This window comes from Hippopotamus amphibius, chromosome 6 (assembly GCF_030028045.1).
Source record: "Hippopotamus amphibius kiboko isolate mHipAmp2 chromosome 6, mHipAmp2.hap2, whole genome shotgun sequence".
In the NCBI taxonomy this organism is placed as follows: domain Eukaryota; kingdom Metazoa; phylum Chordata; class Mammalia; order Artiodactyla; family Hippopotamidae; genus Hippopotamus; species Hippopotamus amphibius.
The window spans coordinates 47,245,146-47,259,634 of record NC_080191.1 but is presented as its reverse complement, the minus strand read 5'-3'; the positions used below and the strand labels follow the sequence as shown (position 1 = coordinate 47,259,634).

Below are 14,489 nucleotides of genomic sequence, written 5' to 3'. Positions count from 1 at the left end.
TCAGGAAAGTTCTGTTTATACATTATGATGTTCAAAACTGTTTTCAAGTAATTTCTAAACATAATAGCTAACAGTTCCATTTTTCATTAACTTTCCCTCTTTCCAAACATTCCCATGCTACCATCTCCTTTCGGACACCCCGTATCCTACTTGTCATCATGCTATTTTAGGATCAAAGGCAAAAACAATTCCACTGAAGAGAGGGAGTCTGGTAAAAAACAAACATAATGGCATTTTAAGCTATATTTCCTTTATGTCTGAGCTCGTGAGCTAGTTTCTGAGGGACGGTGAGGAGCAGTGATTAAAAGGCAGACAGTGGACCTCCCTGCCCAGCTCTTCCACACAGTGCCCTGTGACCTTGGGCATGCCACTCTACCTTAGCCCCGCTGTCTATAAAATGAAGGGAAAGGCACCTATTACACAGGTGCTCAATAGGAATTGAATAAGTTAATACCCGCAAAGCACTAGAGCAGTACCTGTGCCACAGTCGATATACAGCTATTACTGGTTACTAATAAATACTACTATAATTATGTGCATGATAAATTCAGAATAAAAATGCATTAGCTTAGTCCTTCTGTGACACATGTAAAATTATTATGTAATACAATGAATTTAGCTCTGTGCTAATATAATAGATATCGTGAAACATTATGTACTGATCTGAGGGAGAAGTAGCTCTCCCCAAGAATACTGTTCAATACTGGCTTTATATGGACACTAGTTTGAATATATTTTAATACGTACCACGAATAGCTCTATAGTAACAACATCATTTTAATATAAATATTCTAGTCAAAAATCCATGGTGGAATCTAAAAGAATCACAATTTTTTAGTTTACTTCTTATATATGAAGCAGTTCACAGGTCTACTTACCCAAAGGGATACTTACACAACATAAACCCAGTATTCTATATGCATTGTTAAAATAAAAAGGTTGGAAGGAAATATATCCATCAACATTTTATTAGTGGTTTTGACTGGGTGGTAGATGTACAGGTAATTCTAATTTGCTTTTTTTTTTCTTAATTTTCAAATTTCCTATAATATTTTATAACCTTAAAACATTATTTGAAAAATTAAAGCATGTGTGTTGCAATTAACCACACATATATTTAATGTCAACCACAAACAGTAAATAAAGCTGAAACCAAAAACACAATTTGTAATAATAATAGTCAGTCATAGTGGTGCGGCTTTACCTTTTGTTTCTTTCTTTGATACATAACACCTAATTAAGTGGCTCAGGAGGAAAAAAAAAATTATAACTAAATCTCACAGTCTTGAAACTCAAGTTTTCCTTAAGCAAAGACTGGTTTTGGAGAGAATGAGATTATTTAAATGTTCCAGAACCCAGGAAATATGTCTGACAAAAATATATTTCTTTCCTTCAATTAGCCATTTTCAAGGGGCTTTCCTCAGGCTATGCTGTTTATTAGCTTCAGTTGTACATTGCTCTTTTTGCATTTTCATTTATATGTTTATTTCCTATATTTGCCCCATAGCATAATTCCTTAAAAAGGCAACATCTTAAAAGCCTAAAATAAAAGGATTTCTAAATAACAGTGTTTTAAATGTTTGATGGAGAGATGTTAGAATTAGACTGGATTATTAGCTGTAATAATATGGACAGGGTCTTTCAAGCAGCCTTTAAATGTTCCTCATATTAACAATATAACAGAATTCAGCTCTACTGTAACCAGATTTTGGATCTGGTAACTATATATTCCTGATGAGAACATTCAGAGAATACTAACAGATTCTTGTCCTTAAATTCTAATCCTCATCATTCACATTCACATAAAAGAGCATAACTCTGTCTTCTGGTCCTTGTGTTTATTGTAGAACATGCTAAATGAAAGCAGAAGGTTGGCACAGCCTTTGGTTTACATACCTCTGATGTAGCTGGCATTGAAACCTTTCTTCTGGATGCTAAAGTCGCTTGAAAAGGACACATGCATCTCATTCGCACTTGAGTTAAATGATAGGCCTTTGGCAGTTGCTCCACAAAATTTAGTCTGGCTCTGTCCGTTATGGCTCTCTCCATTATCAAGGGACAGTGAGTCATAAATGCAATTGGGAGCTTCTTCAATGTCGAAGTCATTAAACGTTATCTGAATGATATAGCCCGTGGGGGCTCGGAGGGTCCACAAGCAAGCCTGGCTGTTGGGGTAGTCGTTAGGGTAGCATGGAGAAGTAAAGGTTCCGGAAGGGTTGGAGAGGACAACCCTGCAGTTGGCACATCCCCACACTGCTGGCCAGACAAAAGAGAGAAGAGAGAAGGGCTGGGATCAGAGGCATGCAATAAACCAAGAACACCACACAATGGGGACAACCAAACAGTAAACAGTTAAAAATACCAAAACATAATCATCAACATTAAAAGGAAAATGAAACCATCTCAAGGAGAAAAAGAAAAACCAAACGAGCAACAAAAAGTAAAAGAAAACTACAAAATTTTAGAGCAATGACTTTTTTAAACTTGGGGGGTCATAAACGCTGGGAATCTGATAAAAGTCGGGGGAGCTCTCTCCAGTGAAACATACAGGGGCACTGCACTTGGCATACAATTTCAGGGAGTACAGGAGCCCTTAGCAGGCAACACTGGATTTCACAAAGGTTCACTGACTCAGATTAAGAATCTCTACTCTAGAGACTAGCTGAGCTGGGGTGGAGGGGGTTTTATAGAATCCTAAATGTAGAATATTACAAACCATGGAAGAGAAGCATTTAGGAAATACATGTTTAAAGAGAAAGCTAGCTACCAGTACAAAAAATTCAACAAGCTGTCTTCTGGCAGATTGCTTTTTTCCTAAAATTCAAATAAACAGCATCACCTTGCATGTGTGAAATACTTACAGTTTTGAAAAATACTTTCGCTTCGCCCACTTGTTTATTTTACTTGGTAATTATATACCTGTGTGATTATCTCATTTATTCATTCATTCAGTGACTATTTATTGAGTGCCTGCTATATGCCAGGCACTATTCTAAATAGTACATACCAATGAGCAGGAAAGACAAAGTCTGTGTCTGAATGATTCTTACACTTCAGTTTTGGACCCAAAGATAAACAAACAATAATATAATGATAGACGATAACAAGAGGTAGGAAGATAAGTAAAGCAATCAATTCTTTCTCAATTATTATTTATCCAGGGCCTGGTCACCAGCTGGAAGCGGAAACCAAGGTCTACTGTCTTTCTATTTAGCAATGTTTTTTGAAATTAATATTCATGTTGCTTTTACACATTTGTATACATGTAAACAGCAATCTCATTTATTCAACATTGTGGATAAGCTGTCATAAAACTGGCACATACACTTTCAAACAATAAAAGACTTCTACTGTGTGAAAGGAACTCACTCTCAACTCACTGTGTTCTTCCCTCTTTTACTGGGTTGATTAGAATGAAGATGCAATAACTTATACCATTAATAAAAATGGTAGTTAGTGCAAGTATTACTTATTCTTCTATGATGCAGTGATATGTTCAAGGACTTAGATGTGTTACGCGGCTCAAGTTAGATTTTTCTTTTTTCCTTTCCCTGTGGTCACCTTGTGTTATGCAGGGGCTTGCCTTTGCCAACTCTGCTCCCCACCCATTCTTTCTAACTTGCCCTCCCTCTGGGTCTTCCTCCGTAAGTCTCCAACATCTCTTACAGGTCTCGGGATAGACAGAGAAAACCGTCTATGATCATCAAGTGTTAGCCAAATGCCTTCTCTTAACCATCCCTGGAGCGCTGTGTTCCTCTCCTTGCAGCATGATTCACAGCAGCTGGGTTAATCCCATGTGTGAGGTTATTTTGCTTCTTGTCTGGTTCTCCCACGATTCTCTAGGCTCAACGGGCAGAGGGTACGTACCGTCACTGTTGCCATCTAACCCCTCCAAACCTCACAGCACCCGTGCAACATGGGAAACTTTCGATGAAATGTGTTAAATTTATGAACAAGTAAATGAGTCACTTGAATGAAAACACGCCTAAATTAAAGAATGACTAAGTACAGTAAATGAAACTAGGTCGACCAAAGTCTAAGTCTAGAAAAAAGACAGAGTGCATAAGGTCTGGATAGCTCTTTGGATGGGGTTTTGGGGCTCTTTCTTCTAATGATTTCACTCACAGCAGGGGATTGAGAGGATCGCGGCTGCCTCTCCAACATGTTTAGTGTTCTGTTACTGTACCTTGGGCTCAGGACAGAGAACTAATCTTAGTAGATTAACAATAATGTATCCAGTAAAAGCCACTGGAGATTATAAAAGAAAAGAAAGAAAGGAAAATAAGATACAATCTCTGTGTCATCCCAACACGTGTGCAGGCAACATCATTTTTCCAAAATGAGACGCCATCCCCTACATCCAAGACCCAACTAATGGTCATGATTTCCTTTATCACGATACATTATTTTTGCCAAATCCTTCCCTAGAGCTAATGAAAGGTATAAAAGTCAATCTGACTGACCACAATGTCAATCTGACCGACCACGTAATCTTGAACAAGTTAATTTCTCTGTACCACAGTATCACCACTTTACACTGGTGGTAATAAAAGCACCCACCACCCATGGTTATAGGGAGGACTAGACAGATTAATATTGGAAAGTCCTGGAAACTGTACTGGCCACATAGTTAGCACTATTTAAGTGTTGACTAGTATTAATCATTTGTATAACAGAATCTGTGCATCAATAATTTAAGAGAGAAAAAGTAGCACCCCACCTTAACAGAAACTCTTTTTCCCTTAGGCACTCATTGTGATAGAAAAGAGAAAGAGATACCTACAATAATCACTTAAAAGGCATTTAAAGCATTCTTCTATATGATTTTCATCTACAGCAACTAAACCGCATTTAGCAATAATGCTACCAAACAGTGATAATCTTAATTGGATGAAAGGTCAATTAAACTAGGCACTGTATCATCATGTTCATTATATTTATAGACCACAATAAAGGGCTTTCTCAGATTATCTCACTTGACATCAGAACAATCCTGGGAATTAGTATCTCCTCCATCTTCAGAAGAAACAAGGCTATTATAGATTATATAACTTGTCAAAAGTTACATATCTAATCGATAGCAGGACCAAGGTTCAAACCAGCTCTTTTGAATGTAAGTCTAGTCTTTTTTTAGAGGAGGAAAAAAGTTGCCAATATTAAACAAAGACACAGCAAAGTCATGAGCCTGTCTTATTTTAAAAGACAATGCTTTTTTTAAAATTAATTAATTAATTAATTTATTGGCCGCATTGGGTCTTCGTTGCTGCTCTCAGGCTTTCTGTAGTTGCAGAGAGCAGTGGCTACTCTCCGTTGCAGTGTGTGGGCTTCTCATTGTGGTGGCTTTTCCTGTGGTGGAGCACGGGCTCTAGGTGCACAGGTTTCAGTAATTGCAGCACGAGGGCTCAGCAGTTGTGGCTCATGGGCTGTAGAACACAGCCTCAGTAGTTGTGGCACACAGGCTTAGTTGCTCTGTGGCACATGGGATCTTCCCGGACCAGGGATCGACCCCATGTCCCCTGCATTGGCAGGCGGACTCTTAACCACTGCACCACCAGGGAAGCCCGACAATGCTTTTTTAATGGGCAATTTCTTAAACATAGTGTAATCACCCTAAAATTAATATATTTTAAGAAACTAATTTTGAAATATTTTAGTAAAAGATGTTAGAGAGTCTAAATGTAGTGCTATGGATTTGTCTACTTGGAGCAATCAAATGTCACTGCTAATTGATTTCCTACACAATGAGCTAGTACATGAAGAAATTAATTTGTTCTATCTTTAGAGGCAGGACTAAGATGGCTACTGAAGTAGCCACTGAATGAGACCGTGGCAAAACCAAGTTAACATCTTCTAAAAGCTACTCAACTCAAAACAACTGGCTCAAGTTGTTCTCAAAGACAGATAAAATAACATTCACACCCATAATTTATAAAAGCAAAATTTTCAGGTAATCTAAACAAACAAACCAAATTCCACCCTGGGTTCTTGCCTGTGCTTGCAATGTTGAGTAATAATTTACTTGTGCATATTTTCACAAAACTTTACTCTTCAAAGAAACTCAAATCTGAAATGGAAAACCTCCCAGTTATGCCAAAGGCTATCTCGATTTATAAAGAATATTTAGATATAGATTTAATAACCATATCTCACTTTTTAAAATCTGAGATTTGGATTCTTACTCCACCTTTGCTACAAGTACTTCTCTATAAATTTGGTAAATACTATATTCTTTAAAATCTAAGACAGGAGTATCAGATCCCAAGAGATAAACAAAAAAGATCAATTTTAGCTGCTTTCAACAAGGATCTGTAGATGAAATAACTGATTTTCCTATACTGTGTTAAGTGACCAAAAAAAATGAATGTACTTAAAGTAAACCTTGATTTTTGGTGTTTTTTCTGAATGTGCGTAAAACTGACACTAACGAATTTGGTGGAAAACCTAGCCAGTGAAAAAAATATCTCCAGAAAATTTTGCTTCAATTGCCTGCTCAGTTTGCATCTATTTGAAGTCACTATTTGAATTATCTATGTGAATCTATTAAATTCTAACGAATGAGTTGCTTGAGAAGGTTTAAAATATTTAGCAGTCTTGGTGGTTTCTGAAGATTAAGCCTAAGGGCAGCAACTATTACCAAGCCAGGACAGCCACACACCATTTCTCCAGATCAAGTGAAATGCTGCCAGATATAACATCACTGAAATATAAAATATAAACAATACTTTAGATGCTGGCATGTGTTAAATGACTGATAATATACAGAACTGAACGACTTCATCAAAGTATTTAAATTTAAGCGATTTCAGGCTTCTATGCATATTTTTTCAGGATGGCAAGGAATCTGAAGGCAATCTGGCGGTGACATCTGCGTTTCTGTTAATGTGACAGACTTGGCAAGCAGCCCCATGCTCCCTCACCACTCCTCTTCAAGCTCTTCACTCAAAGACAGCATTGCCGTGCAGAGGAGAGTCACTCTTTCACCAAGGTTACATTGGTCATTCCACTCTCCTGTAGAACTCTCAGCAGCTAAGCAAGAATATCAGTTTGCTCCCAAACTCCTCCTCAAACATTGGCTTCCCCAGAGTTGACCAGAAAATTGTCTGATTTCCCTCCGTGATGTTTCAACCTCAAAATGTTTTTTGGAAGCACCATGAATATGGAGGTACAGCAATGACTTACACAGGAGTTCAAAAGGGTACCACTCTACTTGAATCAGTGAAGTCTGACCTCACTAGAAAGCTAAGAAGTTGAAATGAAGGTTCCTTGGTGAGACACCATTAAGCGTGATAATCTTTTGAAGCTCCAAAGAGATCCTCAGGCACCACACTCTCAAACCCATTTCTGTCTTCAGTAATACTGTCAATGTTTAAACTCTGAATTCTGTCTTTCCATATCACCTTGGCATGAGAACATTTCATGTAACTGCAAAGGTAATAGTTTTGGAAGATCCAAACAAGTGAACTGTTGTAAATCCTTCTGGGTCAGCTTATTATGTAGACACATATCCCTTACAAGAGGATTTGCACACACACCCATACACATTTTCATGGGAAACTATTCTCTCTTAAGGAATGTTTGAGTTTTTCTCCAGATGTTAAAAAAAAAAAAATCTAAAGGCAATACACAATTTAAAATAGTCTAAAGCTGCCTGGCCTAACACTTAATCTACCTTCTGGTTAATACATTCAAGTCTCTTATCTCCTTTCCTGCGCTGCAAACCCCTAACTCTGTAGTAATCTATCCATGGACCTTCTTGCTCTCTAATGCACAGACTTCTGAGCATTGTTGAAAGAATTCTCAAAATCATGCAGATTATTTATATTAAAGAGGCTTCCAATTTGATCTCACTCACGCTCTGCAACATTTGATGCCTTTGAACACTCCCGAGTCTCTCCACTCAGTTCCTACCATCTCCTCGTTCTCCTCTTGCCTTTCTCTCTGCCCTCTCTGAGCTTACCTCTGCTCTCCTGGCCCTTATGATCCTTGCAACTCAAAGTATGGTCCTCAGAATAGCAGCATCAGCATCGGCGGGGAGCTTGTTAGACAAGTGGAATCACACAGACCTACTAAACAAAACTTGTATTTTAACAAGATTTTCTGGTGGTTCACAAGGACATTAAAATCTGAAAAGTATTCCTTTAAGTAACAACATACTACAGAAGCTATTCACAATCTCCACGCATGCACCTGCTCCCAAGATCTGCCCCTCCTGCATCTCTTGCAGTTGTATTTGTACCGTGACCCCAAGGGAGGACCCCGACCTGAAGGGAACCAAATCATAGGCTTCGCTACTCAATCAGCTTCCCTCTCTTTGAAGTAAGAGACACAAAGAATTGAATCAGAAAACTATGAACAACAGAATGACAAAGTTATATAAACTCAAAGGTAGCAGCTTCCTTGGCCACTTGCAAGTGAAGACAGTGATGGGCAGAAAGAGAAAATAGAAAGAGAGAAAACATAAGAACAGAGAGATGAGAGAAAACCACACCTTTGAAGAACAGAGACTTTAATTCTAGGCATTCCATGTCCAGTCATCAATGGAAGAGCTGTTCTTTGTGGCTTGTCCTTAGATGCTATGACAAGAACTCTTACGCCTACCGTGCCACTTCTCTTGATCAGCGTTAGTGGATTTCTGATCCTTACAACCAAGTCTGCCCCAAGCCAATCCTTTACAGGGCTCTCCTCTCTCTCCAGCTCTTCTCCCCCACGCTCATTCTCACTGGGTGATCTCACATAAACACAGGCTTCCACTATGTCCAAATGCTGACGACATACATGTTCTACTGCGCACCCCACCCACACTTGAGTACATCTACTCAACATCTCCACTTGGATATCCCGTAGATCCCTCAACCAAACACCCTTCCTCAAACCACTTATCCATCCAAATGTGAGTTGTGAGAAAAACAACCAAGCTAGGACTCTGAATATCCCTTCTCTCTTCCTTCTTCCACACCCCTTCAAATAGTTTGTCAGGGGCGATGACATCATTTTATTCATGGTTTTTCATTTATCCCCTTCTCTCATTCCCATGGCCTCTTAGTTTAAGGTTCTTATCTTTTCTCTCTTACTAGTCTTTCTGTCAATAGTCTTGTCACCCCCAACTCATTCTCCCCATCACTACAAGAAATATCTATGAAAATGCAAATGCAAGTATAAAAACGTTTTCTCTAACTCAAAATCTTCTCTGAAATCCAACAAGGCAAGCTTCTTTGAATGGCACATATATTGCTCCATACTTGCTGCACACTTTCTAACTCATCTCTCACCAATTCCCATCTACTCAGCAAACACCTATTAAGCATCTATGTGCCACCTGGCACTGTGCTGGGCACTGGGAATGCAGTTGTGGGCAAGATATAATCCCTGACTTTATGGAATGTATAGATTACTGCAAATACAGATAAATAAATAGGTTGTGACAATACAATGTGAAAATTGCTCTGATGGAGCAGGTAGATGAGTGCAATAACCTAAGTTTAGATTTCGTAGAAACAGAGCCATTTTTAACAGAAGAAGAGAAACTAAGACTTGAATATGTAGCAGAAAAGTGAGCCAAGAGAAGAGGGGAAGCAGAGGGAAAAAAGAAAAGAGGGTTCTGTGCAGTAGAGTCAGCAGGCTGCAAAGGCTTGCAGGTAAGAGAGAGCATGGATTGTTCCAGTAACTTAAGAATTTATTTAGCTGAAGCAGAGTAGGGAGAAACATGACATAAAGAAGGCAAGGTAGGCACTGATTAGACTGCAGGATTTTGCAAGCAATGTAAAGAAAATTTTTAAAAAGTACAATAAGAGCAGTAGAGAAAATAAAAAGGTTTTAATTAAGGGAAAGTAAAACAACCAGATTTGTATTTAAGCACAGATATTTTTTAAAACCTCACCCTTGTACACATAAACAACACAAAATTACTAGTGAACAAAGACCACTGTAAGAATCACTGCAGCCTAACCCAAAGGACTTGATGGATGACAAGAAGAGAGACAAAAGACAGCAAACTATCCTGGCAGCTTGTTTGTGGAAAGAAAAAAGCAGTCATAGTAGTAGAGGAAGATTAATTCTACAAGGATTCAATGGAGCAAAGCCTAACTGTTGATGGGTAAGATAAAAGGCAGCAAAGTTACCAATCTAGTGTTTATCAAAGATCTGTCTTATTTTGATGCATTATTACCCCTTTAAAAAACAGACAACCAAGGGAACTACAAAAATAAACAAACACTCACCTAATGTTCATTTTACTTGAGAATGTCACAGAAAATCTTTCCATATGGATTATCTAGGCAGTGTTGCAGGGTAAAACTGGTTTTGTTAGCCTTAAGCAGAAAAGTATTGCTAAATATTACCAACATAAGGGGGGAATGTCTTAGCCTAATAAAAGCTAATTATAGTTCTAATACCCATGAGGGCAATTATGTCATTACTGGCTAAACAGCGCATGACTAACTTCTTGAACACATGAATGCAGCTAATGAGATATCCATGTAAGATACTACGACTGTCCCTGGTTCATAGTGAGATGTGCAAATAATACTCATTTTTAGTGTTGTGATTGTGATTGTTATTTAATAGAACATGTTAGCCATATTTCATTTTATTCACTCATTCATTTATTCATTCATTCATTTACTTAATTTTCTGGGCCTCTACTTCCACTCATTTTCAATTTTCTTTTAAATATCTTTACATATGCTTATCAGAGAGTGGTCAGAGGGAAGGTAGGATTAAAAGGTCCCTGTTATGTGGGTGCAGGTGAAGACCCTGAAATTAATAGCTATTGCAAGTTTGCAAAACCAAAATTAATAGTTTTGGTTTTGCAAACTTGCCCTCCCAATAAGTTGGGAGAATATATTGGGAAGAAGATGGCAGTAGCTGAGTAAGTGTGCATCTTAGCTCAAATTTTCCAAATGAGCCTCTAATTTGAGGACATAAAAAACACACACACACACTCAGGTTTGTACACATAAATGGAAGCAGTTTAAATAGTCAAGGTTTGAAGCAAAGCAAATTATAGATGTAACTGGCATAATTTTGCCCCTTTATGGAATACTTTTAATGTAAACAGTTTAGTAATAAGAAAGAGCTGATGTAAAAATCACATAATATAGATTTTTAAAAATAAACAAAAACGTTTTTTACAGTAAAACTTTCCATTTTATACATAAACAGGTTGTTTAAATATGCTAACTGCTTTACTTCATCACTGGAATTAATTACTTTTCAAAATACTTATATAATGTTAACTTTGCACACAGATTTCAAGTATATTAGAGAAGTGTGTGAGAGAGAGAAAGAAATAGATTATCGCAAGTTTTTTTTAGTAAACTCTAAAGTTGAACTTTAAAAAGATTTCTTCTAGTCCAGCTCCTTTCCAGCTAAATCACAAGGTCCACCTGATTTAAAAAAAATATTATTGTGGAAAAAAATCATTGTAGCAAGAACAGTATGCTTATGAAGCTGAGCTAGAAGTTTTCTCAAGATCCTTTCCAGATATAAAATTATATTTTTTGATGTGAATATAAGCCATATAAACCCATATAAAGCCATAAACCCATCTTCTCTGGAGATGCAGAGAAATAAAAATAACAGCCACTGTAATAACAACTAGCATTTAGCCAGTGATTACTTTGTGCCAGGTAGGAGGGGATTAAACTGCCTTCCTCTTGAAATAATGTATGGTTATATGAATATCTGGGACATATTACAAGTGGATCACAGTGGGTTCTGCTTTTGGCTAGTGACTAGCCATTGAGGCCTTGGTTTCCACATCTGAAAGAAATGTCTCTTCTGGTTCTAAAACCCTAGTATGAGTGATGGACCTAGGTCCTCACATACATCAAAGCTTCAACTGCTTGCTCCACTAAGAAGAAGCTTCCAGGAGAGTCATAAAGACATCTGATGCTTCCCCAAGGAAAGGAATATACCAATGTACAGCTCAAGAGGTTATGAGGCAAGAGGGTCTTTCTGAGTATTCATGAGTCTTGGCTTGTTTGTGTTATTTGTCCACTTTGAAGCCATAAATCAGCCAATGCAGGTTGAATGCAAGTAAAACTAATGATCAGCAAACATCCTGGCTTCTGCAATATATTCCAACTGCTCAAGAAATTTCCACATCTTGCTAACAGTACTTATTGTGCTAGTTTGAATACTGCTGGCTTAGAATTACAGAGCAAGCTGTGACAGATTGTGAAGATTTAGAGTGTGGTTACATTAGGGGAAAAAAAATCACCTCCTTTCTACTTAATATAGTTGCTTTTGTATGTTCTTGATGCCTACCAACTTACTTTACAACAGAAAAAAATCACCTATTACTTTCATAACGTTAATACACCTACTGAGCAATGAGGTCGAACGTTGGTTTGCCACACCATTGCCAAAATGTTTATCTAATTTCAAACTGCACCAGGTCAGGGACGAGGTGATGTAGGTGTAACTTCATACAGCCTCTGGCAGGTTACGTACATCCAGGCAACTCAATCAACTTCTCCACAGTGAAACTGCTTCATGTCTGCCCCGAGGGAGCCTCCACATCAAACACAAGTCTGCAGCGAAAATACACTGGAAGAAGTTCATGAAGTTCACCAAGCTACATAATTATACGTTTTCAGGAGAGTATAAAAATCTACTTGCTTACTGTCTTCGTTCAGCCAGCTTTATTTTTAAACTTCAGAAAAATGGAAGAGTGACTTGTTGTAGGTGGGGGAATAAGGTCACACCTGCAGGCAAGCCAGAGAGGAGGCCAAACCACCAAAAGTGGGTGGGCAGGGGGGTCTACAGAGCAAACAGGGCAGCGTGCTTCCAGTTGGAGGTGCAGACCTAAAAACAGAAGCTGGTCAGTATCTGAGAGGGCTGAACCGCAGCAAACCTCTCTGTCGCTGCCGAGCGCCGGAGGACTCCGGCTGCACACAACCGTTCCACTCACTACTGGGGGAGCTGACTGCAGTGTTGTTCGAGGGAAAGGGAAATATTATTTTAAGATACAGAGTCCTTGCACAATCCCATTTAGAACAGCAAGTAGGGAAGTTTTGTAGGGTGTTATCTAAGGAAGTTATTTGGCAATAATAATAGGTATAATACTATTCTTGGTCAGTACCAGGTATCATACATAGTTCAGTCACCCCCACTCTTCATCAAAATAACACTGCTGGATAGGCAGACTGAGCCCCAGTGACTACTGAAATGACATTAAGGCGGTCCATCTTACAGAAAAGCTGAAAGGGAAATGTCAAACAATGGCACTTTGGGATTCCAAAATAAATACAAGGCTTTAGATACACATATATCATTTTACCAGGGAAGGGAATATGGTGGGAAGGCTAGATGCCATTTTGGCATCAAATCTCAACCCCCCAAAAGATGAGAAACTTTAGATTTTTCAATTCTTTAATAATGAATTAGGGGACTTCTCTGGTGGCACAGTGGTTAAGACTTCGAACTCCCAGCGCAGGGGGTCCGGGTTCAATCTCTGGTCAGGGAACTATATCCCACATGCATGCCACAACTGAGTTCTCATGCCACAACTAAGGAGCCCACCAGCCACAACTAAGGTGCACACATGTCACAACTAAGGAGCCCATGAGCTGCAACTAAAGGAGCCCACCTGCTGCAACTAAGACTTGGCACAACCAAATAATAAATAAATAAATAAATAAATAAAAATTTAAAATAATGAATTAAATAGGAGATATTTGGATAACAGATCTTTTCTGAAAATTATTTGCTAAGATAATTTGAGTAAAATCTCTACTCAAGGAAATCCAAATGATTTTCTTCTTCAATATAACTGGCTAACTTTCCATTTGAGGGATGAGCAAGACATCAGGTGTTTTTCTGAAGGACCACGCAGCCAACGTGGTACTGTTCTAAGTAGAAGAACTGCTAGCCTCACTATGCAAAATGAGCCAAAACAATATGTTAACTGAAATTTTAATAAAAGTTAATATTTGCTTGTAAAGCAATGTTAATAGTTTGCATATATGTAATTTTGCCTGAAAGGAATACTTTCTTAAATTATCAAAAATATTTTTTCCATCACATCATTTTTAGGGATATTATTTTATGATGTTTTACAATTATTTTTCTACAAAATTGTAAGTCATGATTCAAAAGTGAACAATAAGGATGTAGTTCCTTGGTCACTATCTGTCATAACAAACAACAGTCAAGAAATATATGAACAATGCTGAACTTAAAATGCAGGCTAAAGCTCTTATCTAAAACATAAAAAAGAAATGTTCTAAGTGACTGTATGAAAAACTTAACCTATAGCAACAAACTCAGGATTATATCTGGTCATTAGCTACTCAAACACAGCAAAGACCCTTTTCACAGAAGAATATGAGAAAAGCAAAACCTTAAAGGATAGCCTAGCTTGTCATTTCTGTTTACAATATTTAAACATTTGCTCACTGGAGAGCTGAAAATTAAACACCTAAAGATCACATAAGGTCTTCTGGATGCAAATCTAAATTTCCATTTGAACTGGCTTCAGAGTTGCT

The 14,489-nt window shown here is 38.0% G+C and overlaps 1 protein-coding gene across 8 annotated transcripts in view; it reads right to left on the bottom strand.

The window, feature by feature from the left end:
* Positions 1-14,489, bottom strand: part of ADGRG6 (adhesion G protein-coupled receptor G6) — a 139,616-nt gene that overhangs the window by 75,169 nt on the left and 49,958 nt on the right. For 7 of the 8 annotated variants that reach the window (XM_057739725.1, XM_057739717.1, XM_057739723.1 and 4 more), the window contains exon 3: positions 1,897-2,253. The exons of the other annotated variant lie outside the window; for it this stretch is intronic. In XM_057739725.1, the coding sequence (XP_057595708.1) occupies positions 1,897-2,253 (357 nt within the window). The remainder of the gene's footprint in view (positions 1-1,896; positions 2,254-14,489) is intronic. 8 annotated transcript variants of the gene reach the window in all.